An 18,725-nucleotide genomic window follows, 5' to 3' on the forward strand; every position below is an offset into this window, starting at 1 on the left:
CTTGTTCGAAAGAAGCTTCTGAACTCTCTCATCCATTGAATTTGTCAGTTTTTGGATGGTTTCTGCTTCAATTGTATTGCATATGGCCAGAATACCCTCCCAGAGCTGTTGCTTAGATGTGAACTGCCTCCTGCCATCATAGACACTCCTTTTGATGATGCTCCAGAGGTTCTCAATGGGGTTGAGGTCAGGGGAAGATGGTGGCCACACCATAAGTTTGTCCTCTTTTATGCCCATAGCAGCCAGAGATGCAGATGTGTTTTTTGCAGCATGAGACGGTGCATTATCATGCATGAAAATGATCTTGCTGCGGAAAGCACGGTTCTTCCTCTTGAACCATGGCAGGAAGTGTTGTTTTAGAAACTCCGCATAGATTATGGAGTTCATCTTTACCCCTTCAGGGATCATAAAGGGGCCGACAATCTCTCTCCCCATGATTCCAGCCCAAAACATTACTCCACCTCCTCCTTGTTGGCACCTTAGCCGTGTTTTCATGGGGTGTCCTGTTATGACCTGGTGGTAACAGAGCAGCACTGATATGACCTGGTGGGAACGGAGCAGTACTGATATGACCTGGTGGGTACGGAGCAGCACTGAAATGACCTGGTGGGTACGGAGCAGCACTGAAATGACCTGGTGGGTACGGAGCAGCACTGAAATGACCTGATGGGTACGGAGCAGCACTGATGTGACCTGGTTGGTAAAATAGATCATGGACTAGCTCTGAGAAGGTGGTAGCTTTACTGACCGCAATCCCTAATCCTAACACAAACACTAGAAATAGCCGTGGGATGTTCCTGTCACTCCCTAGACGCCTCTTCACAGCCTAAGAACTAACTACCCCTCAAGATGGAAATAAAAAACTCTCTCGCCTCAGAGAAATTCCCCAAAGGAATGATAGCCCCCCACATATATTGACTGTGAGTGGAGAGGGAAATGACAAACGCAGGGATGAAAAACAGATTTTAGCAAAGGAGGCCAACTCTGACTAGATAGACAAAAATAGGAAAGGGCACTGTGCGGTCAGTATATAGAACCTAAAAATCCACGCAGAGATTACAAAAATAACCTCCACACCGACTTACGGTGTGGCGGGGCAACTCTGCTTTCCCAGAGCTTCCAGCTAGCCTGAACATTTCATAATGACAAGCTGGACAAAAAAAAGACATAACTATAAACTGAACAGTAAGTACAAGAACTTATCTTATGCTGGCATGGACAGGCCATCAGAGAGATCCAAGGAGAAGACTGAGTCTAACCCAGAAAAACATTGACAGCTGGCATAAATTACAGACCAGAGCCCTGTTAAATACCAAGGCCAAGGGAGCCGATTAGTGAAGTCAGCTGCCAGGCCAAACTCCAGGAGCAGCAGTTCCACTCGAACCCACCAGAGGGAGCCCAAGGGCAGAACTCCCAAAAGTACCATTCACAACCACAGGAGGGAGCCCAAGAACGGAATTCACAACAGTACCCCCCCCTTGAGGAGGGGTCACCAAACCCTCACCAGAGCCCCCAGGCCGATCAGGACGAGCCAGATGAAAAGCACGAACCAAATCGGCCGCATGGACATCGGAGGCAAAAACCCAAGAATTATCCTCCTGGCCATAACCCTTCCACTTGACCAGATACTGAAGTTTCCGCCTCGAAAGACGAGAATCCAAAATCTTCTCCACCACATATTCCAACTCCCCGTCAACCAACACAGGAGCAGGAGGGTCAACGGAGGGAACCATGGGTACCACATATCTCCGCAACAAAGATCTATGGAACACATTATGAATGGAAAAAGAAGCAGGAACGGCCAAACGAAAAGACACCGGATTAGTAATTTCAGAAATCTTATAAGGACCAATAAAACGAGGCTTAAACTTAGGGGAAGAAACCTTCATAGGAACATGACGAGAAGACAACCAAACCAAATCCCCAACACGAAGCCGGGGACCAACGCACCGACGGCGGTTAGCAAAACGTTGAGCCCTTTCCTGAGACAACGTTAAATTGTCCACCACTTGAGTCCAAATCAGCTGCAACCTGTCCACCACAGAATCCACACCAGGACAGTCCGAAGGCTCAACCTGCCCCGAAGAAAAACGAGGATGAAAACCGAAGTTACAAAAAAAAGGCGAAACCAAGGTAGCCGAACTGGCCCGATTATTAAGGGCAAACTCGGCCAACGGCAAGAAGGCCACCCAATCATCCTGATCCGCAGACACAAAGCATCTCAAATAGGTTTCCAAGGTCTGATTGGTTCGCTCAGTTTGGCCATTTGTCTGAGGATGAAATGCCGAAGAAAAAGACAACTCAATGCCCATTCTAGCACAAAAGGACCGCCAAAACCTAGACACAAACTGGGAACCTCTATCAGACACAATATTCTCCGGAATGCCATGCAAACGAACCACATGCTGAAAAAATAATGGAACCAAATCAGAGGAAGAAGGCAACTTAGGTAAAGGTACCAAATGGACCATCTTAGAAAACCGGTCACAAACCACCCAGATGACAGACATCTTCTGAGAGACAGGAAGATCAGAAATAAAATCCATGGAAATATGCGTCCAGGGCCTCTCAGGAACCGGCAAAGGCAAAAGCAACCCACTAGCACGGGAACAGCAGGGCTTGGCCCGGGCACAGGTCCCACAGGACTGCACAAAAGAACGCACATCCCGCGACAAGGAAGGCAACCAAAAGGACCTGGCAACCAAATCTCTGGTACCAAAAATCCCTGGATGACCAGCCAATACAGAACCATGAATCTCAGAAATTACCTTACTAGTCCATCTATCAGGAACAAACAGTTTCCCCACAGGACAGCGGTCACCCGCTGCAAATCAGGGGAGATGGCAGAAAGAATCACCCCCTCCTTGAGAATACCAGCCGGCTCAAGGACTCCTGGAGAATCAGGCAGAAAACTCCTAGAAAGGGCATCCGCCTTCACATTCTTAGATCCCGGAAGATACGAGACCACAAAATCAAAATGGGAGAAAAACAAAGACCATCGAGCCTGTCTAGGATTCAACCGCTTGGCAGACTCGAGGTAAATCAAATTCTTATGATCGGTCAAGACCACAACTCGATGCTTAGCTCCCTCAAGCCAATGACGCCACTCCTCAAATGCCCACTTCATAGCCAACAACTCTCGATTGCCAACATCATAATTACGCTCAGCAGGCGAAAACTTTCTGGAGAAGAAAGCACATGGTTTCATCAAAGAGCCATCAGAACTTCTCTGAGACAAAACGGCTCCTGCCCCAATCTCAGAAGCGTCAACCTCAACCTGAAAAGGGAGAGAAACATCTGGCTGACGCAACACAGGGGCAGAAGTAAAACGACGCTTAAGCTCCTGAAAGGCCTCCACAGCCGCAGAGGACCAATTCACCACATCAGCACCTTTCTTGGTCAAATCGGTCAGAGGTTTAACCACAGTAGAAAAATTAGCAATGAAGCGGCGATAAAAATTAGCAAAGCCCAAAAATTTCTGTAGGCTCTTCACAGATGTAGGTTGAGTCCAATCATGAATGGCCTGGACTTTAACAGGGTCCATTTCAATAGCCGAGGGTGAAAAAATGAAACCCAAAAAAGAAACCTTCTGAACTCCAAAAAGGCACTTAGACCCCTTCACAAACAGTGCATTAGCACGAAGGATCTGAAATACCATCCTGACCTGCTTCACATGAGACTCCCAATCATCGGAGAAAACCAAGATATCATCCAAATATACAATCATAAATTTATCCAGATACTCCCGGAAAATATCATGCATAAAGGACTGAAACACAGATGGAGCATTAGAGAGTCCGAAAGGCATCACCAGATATTCAAAATGGCCTTCGGGCGTATTAAATGCTGTTTTCCATTCATCACCCTGTTTAATACGAACAAGATTATACGCCCCTCTAAGATCGATCTTGGTAAACCAGCTAGCCCCTTTAATCCGAGCAAACAAATCTGAAAGTAAAGGTAAAGGGTACTGGAATTTAACCGTGATCTTATTGAGAAGGCGATAATCTATACAGGGCCTCAAGGAGCCATCCTTCTTGGCAACAAAAAAGAACCCCGCTCCCAACGGTGACGAAGACGGGCGAATATGCCCCTTCTCTAAGGACTCCTTTACATAACTCCGCATAGCGGCATGCTCTGGCACTGACAGATTGAAAAGTCGCCCCTTAGGGAACTTACAGCCAGGAATCAAATTAATAGCACAATCACAGTCCCTATGAGGAGGCAGGGAACTAGACTTAGGCTCATCAAATATATCCTGGAAATCCGAAAAAAACTCAGGAACTTCAGAAGAAGGGGAAGAGGAGATTGACATCACAGGAATATCACTATGTATCCCTTGGCAACCCCAACTAGTCACAGACAGATTTCCAATCCAGCACCGGATTATGTACCTGTAACCATGGAAAACCCAGCACAACAACATCATGCAAATTATGCAACACCAAAAAGCGAATATTTTCCTGATGTGCTGGAGCCATGTACATGGTCAAATGTGTCCAGTACTGAGGTTTATTCTTGGCCAATGGCGTAGCATCAATCCCCCTCAAGGGAATTGGGCTCTGCATAGGCTCCAAGGAAAAACCACAGCGCCTGGCAAAGTCTAAGTCCATTAAGTTCAGGGCAGCGCCAGAATCCACAAACGCCATTACAGAAAAGGACGACAGTGAGCAAATCAGAGTAACAGACAAGAGAAATTTAGGCTGTATAGTACTAATGGCAACAGACCTAGCGACCTTTTTAGTACGCTTAGGACAATCAGAAATAGCATGAGCAGAATCACCACAGTAAAAACACAGCCCATTCTGATGTCTGAATTCTTGCCGTTCCGCTCTAGTCAAAGTCCTATCACATTGCATAGGCTCAGGACTCTGCCCAGAGGACACCGCCATATGGTGCACCACCTTACGCTCACGCAAGCGCCGATCAATCTGAATGGCCAGAGACATTGATTCGTTCAAACCAGCAGGTGTGGGGAACCCCACCATAACATCCTTAAGGGCTTCAGAAAGACCCTTTCTGAAAATAGCTGCCAGGGCATCCTCATTCCATTTTGTCAGCACAGACCACTTTCTAAATTTCTGGCAGTAAATTTCTGCTGCTTCCTGACCCTGACACAGAGACAGCAAGATTTTTTCTGCCTGATCCACAGAATTAGGTTCATCATAAAGCAGTCCGAGTGCTTGAAAAAACGCATCTACATTGAGCAATGCAGGATTCCCTGGCTCAAGGGAGAATGCCCAGTCTTGCGGGTCTCCACGGAGCAGAGAAATAACAATCTTCACCTGCTGAACGGAGTCACCAGAGGAACGGGGTCTCAGAGCAAAAAACAATCTGCAATTATTTTTGAAGTTCAAAAATTTAGATCTATCCCCAGAAAACAAATCAGGAATAGGAATTCTAGGCTCAGAAACCGGAGTCTGGACAACATAATCTTGGATATTCTGTACCCCTGCAGCGAGATGATCAACAAGCGAGGACAACCCCTGAACCTCCATATCAGTACCCAAATCCTGAACCACCCAAAGATTAAGGGGAAAAAAAAGACAAAACAAAACAAAAAAAAAAAAAAAAAAAAGACTCAGAACTTTCTTTTCCCTCTTTAGAGATGTATTTAACACATTGCGGGCCAGCTGTACTGTTATGACCTGGTGGTAACAGAGCAGCACTGAAATGACCTGGTGGGTACGGAGCAGCACTGATATGACCTGATGGGTACGGAGCAGCACTGATGTGACCTGGTTGGTAAAATAGATCATGGACTAGCTCTGAGAAGGTGGTAGCTTTACTGACCGCAATCCCTAATCCTAACACAAACACTAGAAATAGCCGTGGGATGTTCCTGTCACTCCCTAGACGCCTCTTCACAGCCTAAGAACTAACTACCCCTCAAGATGGAAATAAAAAACTCTCTCGCCTCAGAGAAATTCCCCAAAGGAATGATAGCCCCCCACATATATTGACTGTGAGTGGAGAGGGAAATGACAAACGCAGGGATGAAAAACAGATTTTAGCAAAGGAGGCCAACTCTGACTAGATAGACAAAAATAGGAAAGGGCACTGTGCGGTCAGTATATAGAACCTAAAAATCCACGCAGAGATTACAAAAATAACCTCCACACCGACTCACGGTGTGGAGGGGCAACTCTGCTTTCCCAGAGCTTCCAGCTAGCCTGAACATTTCATAATGACAAGCTGGACAAAAAAAGACATAACTATAAACTGAACAGTAAGTGCAAGAACTAGCAAGAACTTATCTTATGCTGGCATGGACAGGCCATCAGAGAGATCCAAGGAGAAGACTGAGTCTAACCCAGAAAAACATTGACAGCTGGCATAAATTACAGACCAGAGCCCTGTTAAATACCAAGGCCAAGGGAGCCGATTAGTGAAGTCAGCTGCCAGGCCAAACTCCAGGAGCAGCAGTTCCACTCGAACCCACCAGAGGGAGCCCAAGGGCAGAACTCCCAAAAGTACCATTCACAACCACAGGAGGGATCCCAAGAACGGAATTCACAACAGTGTCCATCCTCCACTCCATCCATCTGGACCATCGAGCGTTGCACGGCACTCATCGGTGAACAAAACAGTTTGGAAGTCAGTCTTCATGTATCATTTGGCCCACTGGAGCCATTTCTGCTTGTTGCAGTGGATAGAGGTGGTCGACAGGATGGCTTATGCACAGCTGCAAACCTCTGAAGGACCCTGCATCTTGTTGTTCTGGGGACGTTGGAGGCACCAGCAGCTTCAAAAACTTGTCTGCTGCTATGACAAGGCATTTTTGCAGCTGCTCTTTTAACCTTACACAATTGCCTGTTGGAAAGAGTCCTCATTTTTTCCTTATCAGCACGCACACGTGTGTGCTAGGAATCAGCTACATACTTCTTGATTGTGCGATAATCTCGATGAAGTGTCTTGGCAATGTTGATTGTAGTCATGCCTTGACCTAAATACTCCACAATCTGTTGCTTGTCAGCAGCCGACACATCCTTTTTCTTTCCCATTTTGGCAAAAAATGTAGGCTGCTTAATAATGTGGAACAGCCTTTTTAAGTAGTCTTGCCTTTATTTGGAAACACCTGCCAACTAATTTGCACAGGTATCTGCAATTGCTTTCAGTGATATAAAGAGCCCTGACACACATCACCATCAATGAGTTTAAATGACAAACAAAAAAATTCTAACCTTATCACTCCTAAACTCTATGTGCATAATAATTTGGAACACAGTGTATAGGACCCCTAAAGTCACTTCAAACCTGGATAGGTCCCTTAAAAAATAAATGTTGTAAATTTCCATGAAAAAATGCAAAATTGCTGCTACATTTTTAAACCTACTAAAATGCTAACAAAATAAAATAACATTTTACAAATGGTGCTGATGTAAATCAGACATGTGGTTAATGTTATTTATTAGGCCGGGATCACACATACGCGAGATACGTCCGAGTCTCGCAGGTGAAAACCCAGCTCTGGCACAGGTACTTGGGAGCGGAGCGTGCGGCCGCATAGCAATACATGGAGCCGCACGCTCCGCTCCGGAGTGCCAGAGCTTGTTTTTAACCTGCGAGACTCGGCCGTATCTCACTGTAGTGTGACTCCGGCCTTAAGGTTTTTCTGTGGTTTGACTATCTGGATTAAAGGGATAACCATTCAAAGTTTGAAAATTGCAATTACACCATGCAGCCCATTATTCTTCAAGTGCCTCCTTATTGTGCATCTTGAAACAGCCACACCGCTAGTTTTCAGAGAGTCTTGTATTCAGCTGATGTTATTTGCGGGTTTTTCTCACGAGCAAAATAACAGTTGTGGACGATATTTTTGTTGGTCTACCTGACCGTGGTTTTGTTTTTACAGAACTCCTGATTTTCCATTTGTTAACGCTGCTGACTGGCATTATCAATTCCTTGGATATCTTTTTGTAGTCCTTTCCTGTTTTATACAGTTCAACTACCTTTTGCCGTAGATCTGTAAAAGACACAAGGAGCTGTCCGTAAATATTACTTGTAATGTCTTTTTCAGTGTCCATGTTGTGCATTTTCCTGCTATGTATAATTACGGCTATAGTTCTAGGTAAAGCGTAGTACCCTAGTTTGGCCACTATATATGCGGGTGCAGAGTTATTCATTTTGTGAATAGTTAAGTGGGAGGAGCTAAGGGCAGTTAATCTGGGAAACATCTGGAAATTTGAATCAGTTAGGCGGGAGCGCCCTGTCAGGGCAGTCAGCTCTGCAGCAGCCCAAGATCCAGTCAGGCAGAATCAGGGCCAGGAAGGCTATGAGAGAAAGAAGGAAGGCCTGGAAAGGGTCACTGACAGCGCAGTATAAGTGGGACTATGGCTGTAGGTGCTAGAAAAGAACTAAGCAGTATGGACAGGTCACTCAGAATGTGGCGGCTTGCTAAGTAGATGGATGTACTCGGGACCAGGGCGAAATGGTTTAGAGTAATCCCTACTAAAGTAAGACTGGGCACAGAGGACGCTGGAGGACGGGTAAGCATGGTCCGTTCTGGAAGTGGGCTTAGTAAACATGAAGGAAAGACTGAGAAAGATGAGAAGTTGTGTAATGCAAAGCTTGATGTAAATGCTGACAAGGAAAGAGAGGAGACGGGACATAGAAGAAACTGTGTATTGTAAAGCCTGCTGTAAATGCTGAAAATAACCGTTATGTGCCTGTTTCAAGTAAAGTTCATTGTTCAAGCGTTCAATGGGACTGTGACTGATTATTCTGCTTCGGCTTAGGAAAACGTGCAGATCTTTATAGGTAGCCCCAAGGGAAAAGGAGCTGCAGGAATGCTAACAATAGTGGAGTGTATGCGAGGGGAGGTCAGGGTGTGCAAGATACTTTTACCTCAGCCACGGCTACCGCCCTGGCCGACCCTTACAGATCCATTGGTAATTCTTTTGCTTTCCCCATGACTCACAATCCAGAAATGTCAGTAGCTGGATGAAAGATGCAAGAGTCTGTCTGGATCCCAGAAACTCACTCAGCTTTTATGCACACACTGATTACAAGCAAACAGGTAACAGGTGAGGATGTTACCTTTAGTAGCCATTCAAACCCATTTGTGTCAACTTCTGTGCATGTTATCAGGCCAAAATCACCAGTTTATGTAAACTTTTGATCAGGGTCATTTGGATGTTTTGGGTTGTCATTATGATTTAAAAAGAAAAAACACAGTAGTTTGACAATAACCGGTTTCACTCAACCACTAACCATGAGTGGAGGAAAAGTTTTGGTGTTATCACTCATATTCTCTGAAAAAAAGGCCCAGAGAGCAAAGAATCTGCTGGGGTATGTAAACTTTTGAGCACAACTGTATGTGTGATACAGGAGAACAACTTTCTCTTTGTAATGTGAAATATCAGAAGAGCTTATATAAGCCCACGAGAAGACATATTTCATCTTGTCAAACTTTTGGTGTACAATGTATATCCACTACATACAATATACTTACACCTGGTGATAAAATATACGGCAAACTAGCGGCCTATCTAGATAAGGTGATCACATTCCTCAGAACTGACAGCTTATGGAACATTTACACTACACAATTATTGTGAACACACTTGTTCACAATAATGGTGTATAGTAAATGCTCCATAAGAGATGACTATCCTAAGAACACTCTTCCAGATAATCAGGCATTAAAAACAGGCTGCAGATCACTTGATGAACAAGCAAAACGCACTAGGGAGCTTGGGTGAATGGGTCTACCGACTGACATATCAGGAAGAATTGCTATCAATCAGCTCCTTCATATAATGTCTGGTGAGACTGTTCCAGATTGTGTTTAATGCCGTTTCTTGGGTGTAGTGAATAATGTGGTGACAAACATATGTGGTCTTAATGTTGGAGACACGACCATTCATAAAATCGCCAATACCTATGAGGGGGCCTGCTGTACCATTTTGTCATTTGGAAATATGTGAATAGGACAATAATGGAGACATAGACCTCGCATGGCACAAGTTCGAGGGTAAGTGTATCTGGCTCACATGTAAGACTTACTGAGGAGATTTTTTCTCTCATGGAACGGTAGATTTAAATTGGTTCGGCAGTCTCATACAATGATATACTGGACGTTCAGCACATGGTATAATACGCAGCCTTGATATACTAAATAAATGTTATATTTGAATTTACATATGAGAGGACGAGGGTTGATCCTCTATAGGTATACAGTCTCCAAGGAGGCAGAACCTAATATGTACCTCAGAGGTGGTTCATGCCTTATGGAGAGTAATAGAAAACAGCAAGTACTGTGTAAACCCTACACCTTTACGGATGCTTGTCTTTGCACCTTTAGTTTGCGCAGACCATTGTTTTAAACAAATTTTTTAAAAGTTAATTTTTACCATAACTACTATATCATATAAAATACCCATTCGTTTTGTGCAATGATCTTTTGGTTCCCCCAAAAGATTATATTTCTAGGCAACGCAGTGTAGCCAGGACCTGTGCTGCCGAGAACAATGACATCCTATGCGCACGGAGCGATCCACGGCAGATAGTTGAGAGCCCCTCTGAAGCGCAGTCTGCCAGTAGAAACCGGATGAAACAATCACCAACTAGCAAAAGAGTAGTTGATAGTAGGTGGTTTAGTGTCGCTGGTCGGCTGCTGCACATGGGATTACAGTTTATTGCCACTTTCTGAATGTTACTAAGTATCTTACTACTGTAGAGCTCAGTATGGAATTGTGAGCAGAAGGTCTTATCGGCGGGAGGTCTTATCGGTGGGAATGACGCCTCTGCTCACATCACAGACAGCCAATATAATTTCTGGATGGATAAGAAATGTTGGAACCCCCATTTCTACAAAGAGACCCCCGTAACTGCGGGGAGAAGTGAAAGCTGTGGTGAAGCTCACACAGTTTAACTGGACAAGAGTATCAGAAAACTTTCGAGAGTATAGACTAAAAGATAGTGAGTGGAATACCCCTTTAAATCCAAAACTTACTCGCCACATACATTGATTCTATAGTAACCTATGTGCTGCTGCCAAACAGTTTTTTTTAATGAAAGACATTAAGACAAACCAGTCGCGTAACTTGAAGCTTGTGGGCCCAACACAGTTTGCATATGTCCTCCAACTATCACAAGATCTCAATTTCATTGGTCTTCACATATAGATAGACAAAAGGGACATTTTGGACCCCTAGGTTCCAACGAGGTGTCCCCCAAATCCAGTCCTTAAGAGCCACCAACATATCATGTTTTTAAGATTTCCATAGTATTGCACAGGTGTTGGAATTATGTATCATCTGTGCAATACAAGGAAATCCTGAAAACATGATCTGGTGGTGGCTCTGGAGGACTGATGTTGGGGAACAGTGCGAGTCTAAGGCAAGGGGCAGCCCCTGAACCCATTAGGGTATGTGCACAATGTCTTTTAAATTGGAGTGAACAAGATGAGTGTCTTTAAGGCTACTTTCACACTTCCGTCGGTACGGGGCTGTCGCAAACCGTTGGCCCGACGTACCGACGGACGTTGTGCTAAATGTAGCACAACGTGGGCAGCGGATGCAGTTTTACAACGCATCCGCTGCCCATTGTGAGTTCCGGGGAGGAGGGGGAAAAGTTTCGGCCGCGCATGCGCGGTCGAAAATGGCGGACCCCGTCGCACCAAAAAACGTTGCATTGAACTTTTTTTGTGCGTCGCGGCTGCCAAAACACGACGCTTCCGTTGCACGACGGATGCGACGTGTGGCCACATGTCGCTAATGCAAGTCTATGGAGAAAAAAACGCATCCTGTGGGCAACTTTGCAGGATGCAGTTGGAGCGCCCCCACTGCCGCAGGGCCGAGGGGCACCCGGCACCGGTCCTCTGTGTCTCGGTTCTGGGGTTGTCACGGTGGCTAGGCCTGGTCCGTGACCCTGCTGAGGGGCGTCCAGTGAAAGTTGAGAATGTGATGATGTTGTGGTGTGGTGCAGGTCGCGGTGAATAACGAGGACACCAGGTTGCAGTCTCTTTACCTCTTTACTGAAGCTTCAGGATCCTCAGTCCGGAATACGGTTAACCGGGCTACCTGAGTCCGGCCGGTCCGATGGCACCTCCAGAGTTCCCTTTGCAGGTGGAAATCTGTGCCTACCTTCTAGCGCTTGTGTGTTGTGGTCCTTCCCTGCTGTGCTTACGGGAGAGTCCCCACAACTGTTGTGTCTGTTTCTGAAGTTCCCTCACAACTCGATTATGATGTTCTTCTTCGTCCCCCCAGATGATATGGCTAGGACGCACCCGTATGACGGGTAGGCTCGAAGCTCTTCCGGGACCCTAGAGTCGCCCCTCTCCAAATGTTGCCCCCTATGTCTTCTTAGGTGATTTGAGCCCGCCTATAACTGACTGTCCTGCCGTAGGTTTGAAGTAAGGCCTGGAGCTCAATACTTCCTCGGCGTTTCCGGCCACCGGCTACGCGCCTCAGTAGGATGTTGCCTCGTCTTACAGCACGACTCCTACTGGTATTTCTCCTTGTTGCGTTGATCTCGTTTCTCACTCAGCACAATAAACCTCGCTTCTTGTCCTTTCTTGGGGTACCGCCGCGATGAAGTGCAGGCGCGGTTCCGTAACGTTCTTTCTGTTCGCTAGGCCTCTGTCAGGATCCCACCCCTGACAGGGACCCCCCTGAGTCTTCCCCTGCAACACCCTCTGCCACAGGATGTTGCCTGGTTCCAACCCAGTCAGCTTCTGTCTGACTTCCTATCTAACCCCCAGTTTTACCAGAATGTGAGGAGTGGCCTAATACATAGCACCCTTAGCTCCCCCTGGAGGCCAGACTGAAGTGTATTGGTGTCTGTGATACCTGGTCAGGTGAACTCCTTCAGTGCCATCAGACGTACCATAGCCCCCCTTAGCGGCGGAGCATCAGTACTGCAACGACCAGGGTTCTGGGGCGCTGCACTTTTTTTCTTCAAAACGACTCATTGTGACGTAGGCCACGTAGGTTTTTAAAGTGCAACAAGCGAAAGCTGCCTGAAGGTCAGGTCACTTTTAACCATTTAACGTCTATGGAAACAAGTAGCACTTAATAGAAGTTCAAAAACACTGAGCCCAAGTACAGCAAGTCGTTCTGACATATTAATGTTTGTAGGGTGCTTTTTATGCGGGTTTCAGAGTGTACCTACCTGAAAAAGACATCCTGTGCACATACCCTCATAGTTATGCCCCTTGGGCAACCCATTTTCTGTGCAGACCAACAAATCACCAGGCAAAATCCCATATATGCAGAAGTGCAGTATTACATTCATCTATGCATAGTACAGGGTCTGACGTGGCCCCTGCTCTATGGCTTCCATAGATCCTCACTTCGTGATGGGGACACAGAAAGGTGCTATGTGTCTGAGGGCCACAGAAGTTCACCTCAGAAGCAGGCTCTTTGGCCACTTGTGACCTATGACTGGGGTCTGATCCATACTGCTGTATATAGAGCAATGGCGGCACGCCACTCACCATCAGATGTACGCAGTTTAGCTACAGTCACACTATCAGTATTTGGTCAGTATTTTACATCTGTATTTGTAAGCCAAAACCAGGAGTGGAACAAACAGAGGGGAAAGCTATAATAGAAACACGTCACCAAGTCTGTATTTTTGACCCACTCCTGGTTTTGGCTAACAAATACTGACATGAAATACTGACCAAATACTGATAGTATGACCGTAGCCTTAGGCTGCCGTCACACTAGCAGTATTTGGTCAGTATGTTGCATCAGTATTTGTAAGCCAAAACCAGGAGTGGAACAATTAGATGAAAAGTATAACAGAAACATATGCACCACTTCTGCATTTATCACCCACTCCTGGTTCTGACTTCCAAATACTGATGTAAAATACTGACCAAATACTGAACATATGACGGCAGCCTAATAGTGATACTTGGAGTGGAACAATTAGATGAAAAGTATAACAGAAACATATGCACCACTTTTGCATTTATCACCCACTCCTGGTTCTGGCTTCCAAATACTGATGTAAAAAACTGACCAAATACTGAACATGTGACGGCAGCCTAATAGTGATACTTGCACCAAGTGCCTTTAAACTTTCCCACCACTAATTTACAACTGTAATGGGTGTCAGCACCGGCCTGGCATGCCCAGAGGGGGCGCTATACAAGGGATACAAAGCATTGTACCATATATCTATATCCCAGGCCTGAGAGAAATGACATGAGAATCCCAGAGCTGACAGTGTGAATGACAAGTTACAGGGACAGACCCCAGGTATCACACAGCCCACCGCCCACTCCCAAACTTTAATAATCACACAGTATAGTGTCTCTCCCCTCACATTCCACAGACACCCTCCCCCAGAAGAGCAGCATCTTTACCTTGGTCTGTGCTACCAGGGGCAGGGGAAGCAGCAGGAGAGGCAGCACGAAAGTGATGAGGATGTCCCTCCTCTGCCAGAGCTGCTGCACTACAGACATTGCCATGTGAAGACACAACAAGCCCGGGATCCAGACGGGCAGGGGATGCTGCAGAGGAGGCAGGGCCGCCGGGGCATGCATGCATGCATCCAGGAGGAGAGAGCCAGGACTGAGGCAGGCCGGGGTCTGTGCACAGGATGAGCCCTCACCTCAGCATGTCTGGCCTCTGCAAATCAAACACAAGGGGGAAGAATGAGCCTGGCTGCAGACCCTCCCCCATGCAATGGGTAGGCAGTCAGCGAGGAGGAGAGGGAGGCACGCAGCCGGCTGTCTGTCACTGACAATGGAGTCCTGCATGTGGCCCCCGGTGCCACGTCACTGCCACAGCCGGGGATCACCCGATGGGCCTCCCTGTGAGGGCAGCAGCGCCGCTGAGCTGCGGCATTGTGCGCTCCTCCACCGCAGTGTCTGGGCGCTGTGCCTGCCGGGCTGCTTCAGGGAAAGTGCAGTGTGAGGGGGTGTTCACCTTCCATGGCAGCTGTCCCACTGTCTATAGGGAGCAGCCTATGACTGGCTTTGTGGATGCCTGGCATGCGCTTTGTTTCTTATGTGCACACGACGCCTTTTTCAGGCATTTTACCTGAAATCCATACAATGACAATATGCATTTGTTTGTATGTTCAGTCTTTCTGGCGTATTTTAGGTTTCCAAAGTCACAAAGCAGCTAAAAGAAGTGAGCGGTCATCCGAAGGCGACGTCTGCCCTGAAGACACGCGGATACTGTATAGTACAAGTCAACGGCAAGGCTCGGAAGACGCCCGGCTGTCTTTTTCGCTAGCGGTTTCTTCATTGATGAATGAAGAAAAAAAACTGGCCAATGAGAAAAACACTAGTGGGCAAAAAAGTACAAAGCGAGCGCTCGGAATGACCACGAGAGACACTTCAGGACAATAAACGCCACTGAAGCTTCTTTCTAACACAATTTGTCAGGTTCGCCCTAATGTCAAAGATGCTTTTAGGGTACGTCCAGGCTCACCCCATATTTGTCCCTTAGCCCTGTACAGGAGCTATTATTATTTTTACTGTTTGTATCTGCTTATCATATTCTTTTAAAGCACCACTCCAGCCTTTTTATTGCAGCACTGGAGTGGTGCTACTTTTAGGCTAGTTTCACACTAGCGTTCAGCAGGGCTGCGTAGTTCCTCCGTGAAGCCCCACTGCCCACTGTCTCGCCTCTTCCTTCAGTTCCACCTACGTCTGCATGCATCCTGCGTACCCTATCTTTAACATTGAGTACGCAGGCCATGCGGATGTATGCGGATGCCTCCACATGTGTTGTCTTGACGCTGCTCTGACCTGCATCAAACGCAACATGTTAGGATTTTGTTGCGGTCGGTGCAGCTTCAAAACGACGCATGCGGAAGCATCCGCATGGCCTGCGTACCCAATGTTAAAGATATTGTATGCAGGATGCATGCAGACATCGGTGGAGCTGAAGGAAGAGGCGTGGCAGTGGGTGGGACTTCACGGAGGAAGTCTGCAGCCCTGCCGAACGCTAGTGTGAAACTAGCCTTAAGTTCCCAGTCCATAGTAATATACTTACCAGCCACCGTCTTCAGCAGTTCCCAGTGCCGCTCCGGTCCCGCACCGCCATCTTGTCACCGCAGCTTCTGACTGACCGGACGTCAGAGGTAAGGGTCACAAGCTCTGTGTAAGTCTATCAGTGCCTCGTTGTAGCCTTGTTCTGGATCTCATAGACTTACACTGAGTGGTGACTTCTACATCGCCCAGCAGACACTGGAGCGATCCGGCAGGTCACAAACTGCTGGAGACCGACCGAAGCGGTGCCGATAACAAGAAAAAGACAGCGCCTGGCAAGTAGCAGACTAGGGGCAGGCAATTAGACTAAGGTCACTTAAGGTCACGTTCACACTATCAGTAGTTGGTCAGTATTTTACATCAGTATTTGTAAGCCAAAACCAGGAGTGGGTGATAAATGCAGAAGTGGTGACGTGTTTCTTTTATATTTCTGCTCCGATTGTTCCACTCCTTGTTTTGGCTTACAGATGCTGATGTAAAATACTGACCAAATACTGAGCCCGTGAACATGGCCAAAATAGTGTAGTAGCAGCACTCCAGCATTATAATAAAAAAAAAATGCTGGAGTGGTGCTTTAAGAGTATTTTCACATCCTAAACTACATTGTCCAAATGTATGATTCATGTCCACCCATGTCTGGCTTCAACTTCCCCAATAGAAAAATGAACACGCTTAGATCCTGTACACATTACATTTTGGGAGCGCACCATAAAATCTCCCAATAGACATGCTAAATGTGTCTTTAGGGTTTCATATTGTAAATTTATTTTTGACTTATGCCACTACTTGGTGCATTATACTGGCATCTTTGTGTTTATAGCACATCATGGGTTCTAGCTGTATGCAGTTCTTTGTTGGAAAGATGCAACTTGTGTAGAGGAATTCTCATAGATCAAAGGAATGCATGCAGAAAACATCTGCACGAGTCTGGATTCCCCAGGTAGTTTGATTGATCAACATGTGAGATTGTGAAAAAAGATCTGTGCAATGTGATTTACTGTACAGTGATTACAGTTGGGGATGAGCGAACGTGCTCGGTGATACTCTGTTATCACTCGATGATCACAGTGCTCGGATGTGCTCGTTACTCGGCGAGTAATGGGCAGTGCTCGATGTAAAGCTCGAATCCCCACACCGCATCTTTGGCGCTTGTTACACAGCCAATAAGCATGCAGGGATTCCTTGTGAGTCACTGTAATGCCGTAGCTATATTGGCTGTGGCATTACTGTGATTGGCTGGCCATGTGACATTATTAGAGGTTATAAAAGAACACACTCTGCCTGGCTTGACACACTGACGCTATTGAACAGCTCTGTGACATTTCGTATTGGAGGGAGAGAGTGTTTGTCTAGGCCTCTGGGTGCACAGTATACCTAATCAGAGGCTTGTAGATACTGGTGCTGAAGCTGAGCCATCATACGAACAGCAAGGCTAATAGTTTGCAGCACATACAATCTACATTTAGCCTAGGGAAGTTGAGAGTCTTGCAGGAGTAGGGAGAGTGACAGAATCCAGTCTGTAGACAGGGATTAGGCCTGGGAAGTCTGTTGGCAAATATATAGCTGCAGTTTTTTTGTGGGTGCTGGAAACATTTAATATAATTTGATCCATCAAGTATTATGTGCTTTTGTGATCCTTTTTTGTGTTATGTAATACATCAAAAAATCGTTGAAACATTTTCCTGGGCCACATTTTTCAGACATACACTCTTCCGTGTTGTGGAGTAAATTTCTGTCATTTCAGTGAACAAAATCTTTTAAAAATTTTGTAGAAAAATTTTGTAGAAAAATATTTAGAATTGAGAGTCATCAGTGGTTGCTACCTTTTAATGGCTAGCTGAAAAGATGGTAACAAATTGCAAGCGTTCGAGACTACTCAGGTCCCTTCATCGAGCATAGACTAAGGGTATGTGTCCACGTTCAGGAAACGCTGAGTTTTTGACGCAGCGTTGAGCAGCATGCATAAAAAACGCAGCGTCCAGATGTTACAGCATAGTGGAGGGGATTTCATGAAATCCTGTCTCCACTATGCAGTAAAAGACGCATGCGGCACACCCGAGAAAACTCACATGCGGCGCGCTTTTTAAGAACGCAGCATGTCCTTACATTGCGGAAAAAACTCAAGGACAACGCAGGTGACCTGCCAGTGACCTCAGGTGCAGATTTGGTCAGGATTTTACCTGCATAAAATCCTGACCAAATCCTGAAGCAATCCTGAACGTGGACACATACCCTAAGGGTATGTTTCCACGGTCAGGAAACGCTGCTTGTTTGATGCTGCGCAGAGCTGCAGCGTCAAACAAGCAGCGTCCAGATGTTCCAGCATAGTGGAGGGGATTTTATGAAATCCCGTCTCCACTATGCGTGGAAACCCGCACGCGGCGGCCCTGCGACTCCGGACATGCTGCGCGTCTTTTCAGATCGCAGCATGTCCGTACACCTTGCGGGGACGCAGCGTCCCCGCAAGGCATATCACAGGGCCCTATGGGACAGAGCAATCATCCCGGATGTGAAGAGTTAACACATCCGGCATGATCGCGTCCCAGAAAGGGGGCGGGGCTTAGCGCCGAGCGGCGATACCGCCGGCCATCCTGAACGTGGAGACATAGCCTTATACAAATTCTGAAGAATCACATATTTATGCACAACACAGCACAAAAAAATGCCATAGATAAGACAGGTGATGTGAAGCAGAACTACCATTATGTCAGAGTAATAAACAGTTGCGTTTTGCACGGCGAATAAGCCTCCTTACCTTGACAAGCCA

General features: G+C 46.4%; 1 protein-coding gene across 2 annotated transcripts in view; it reads right to left on the reverse strand.

Annotated features, from left to right (window-relative positions):
• The window catches only part of LOC143806981 (solute carrier family 13 member 1-like), a 143,479-nt gene extending 127,444 nt beyond the window's left edge, over window positions 1-16,035 (reverse strand). The window contains exon 1 of one of the 2 annotated variants that reach the window (XM_077288093.1): window positions 15,963-16,035. Coding sequence is in view for 1 of the 2 variants with exons in the window: in XM_077288092.1 (XP_077144207.1) it covers window positions 14,321-14,500 (180 nt within the window). In the remaining variant the exon portion in view is untranslated. Of the gene's footprint in view, window positions 1-14,320; window positions 14,856-15,962 lie in introns of those variants that run through there. The other variant, XM_077288092.1, reaches the window with a different exon arrangement.
• Window positions 16,036-18,725: the final 2,690 nt, after the last annotated feature.

This window comes from Ranitomeya variabilis, chromosome 2 (genome assembly GCF_051348905.1).
Source record: "Ranitomeya variabilis isolate aRanVar5 chromosome 2, aRanVar5.hap1, whole genome shotgun sequence".
In the NCBI taxonomy this organism is placed as follows: Eukaryota; Metazoa; Chordata; class Amphibia; order Anura; family Dendrobatidae; genus Ranitomeya; species Ranitomeya variabilis.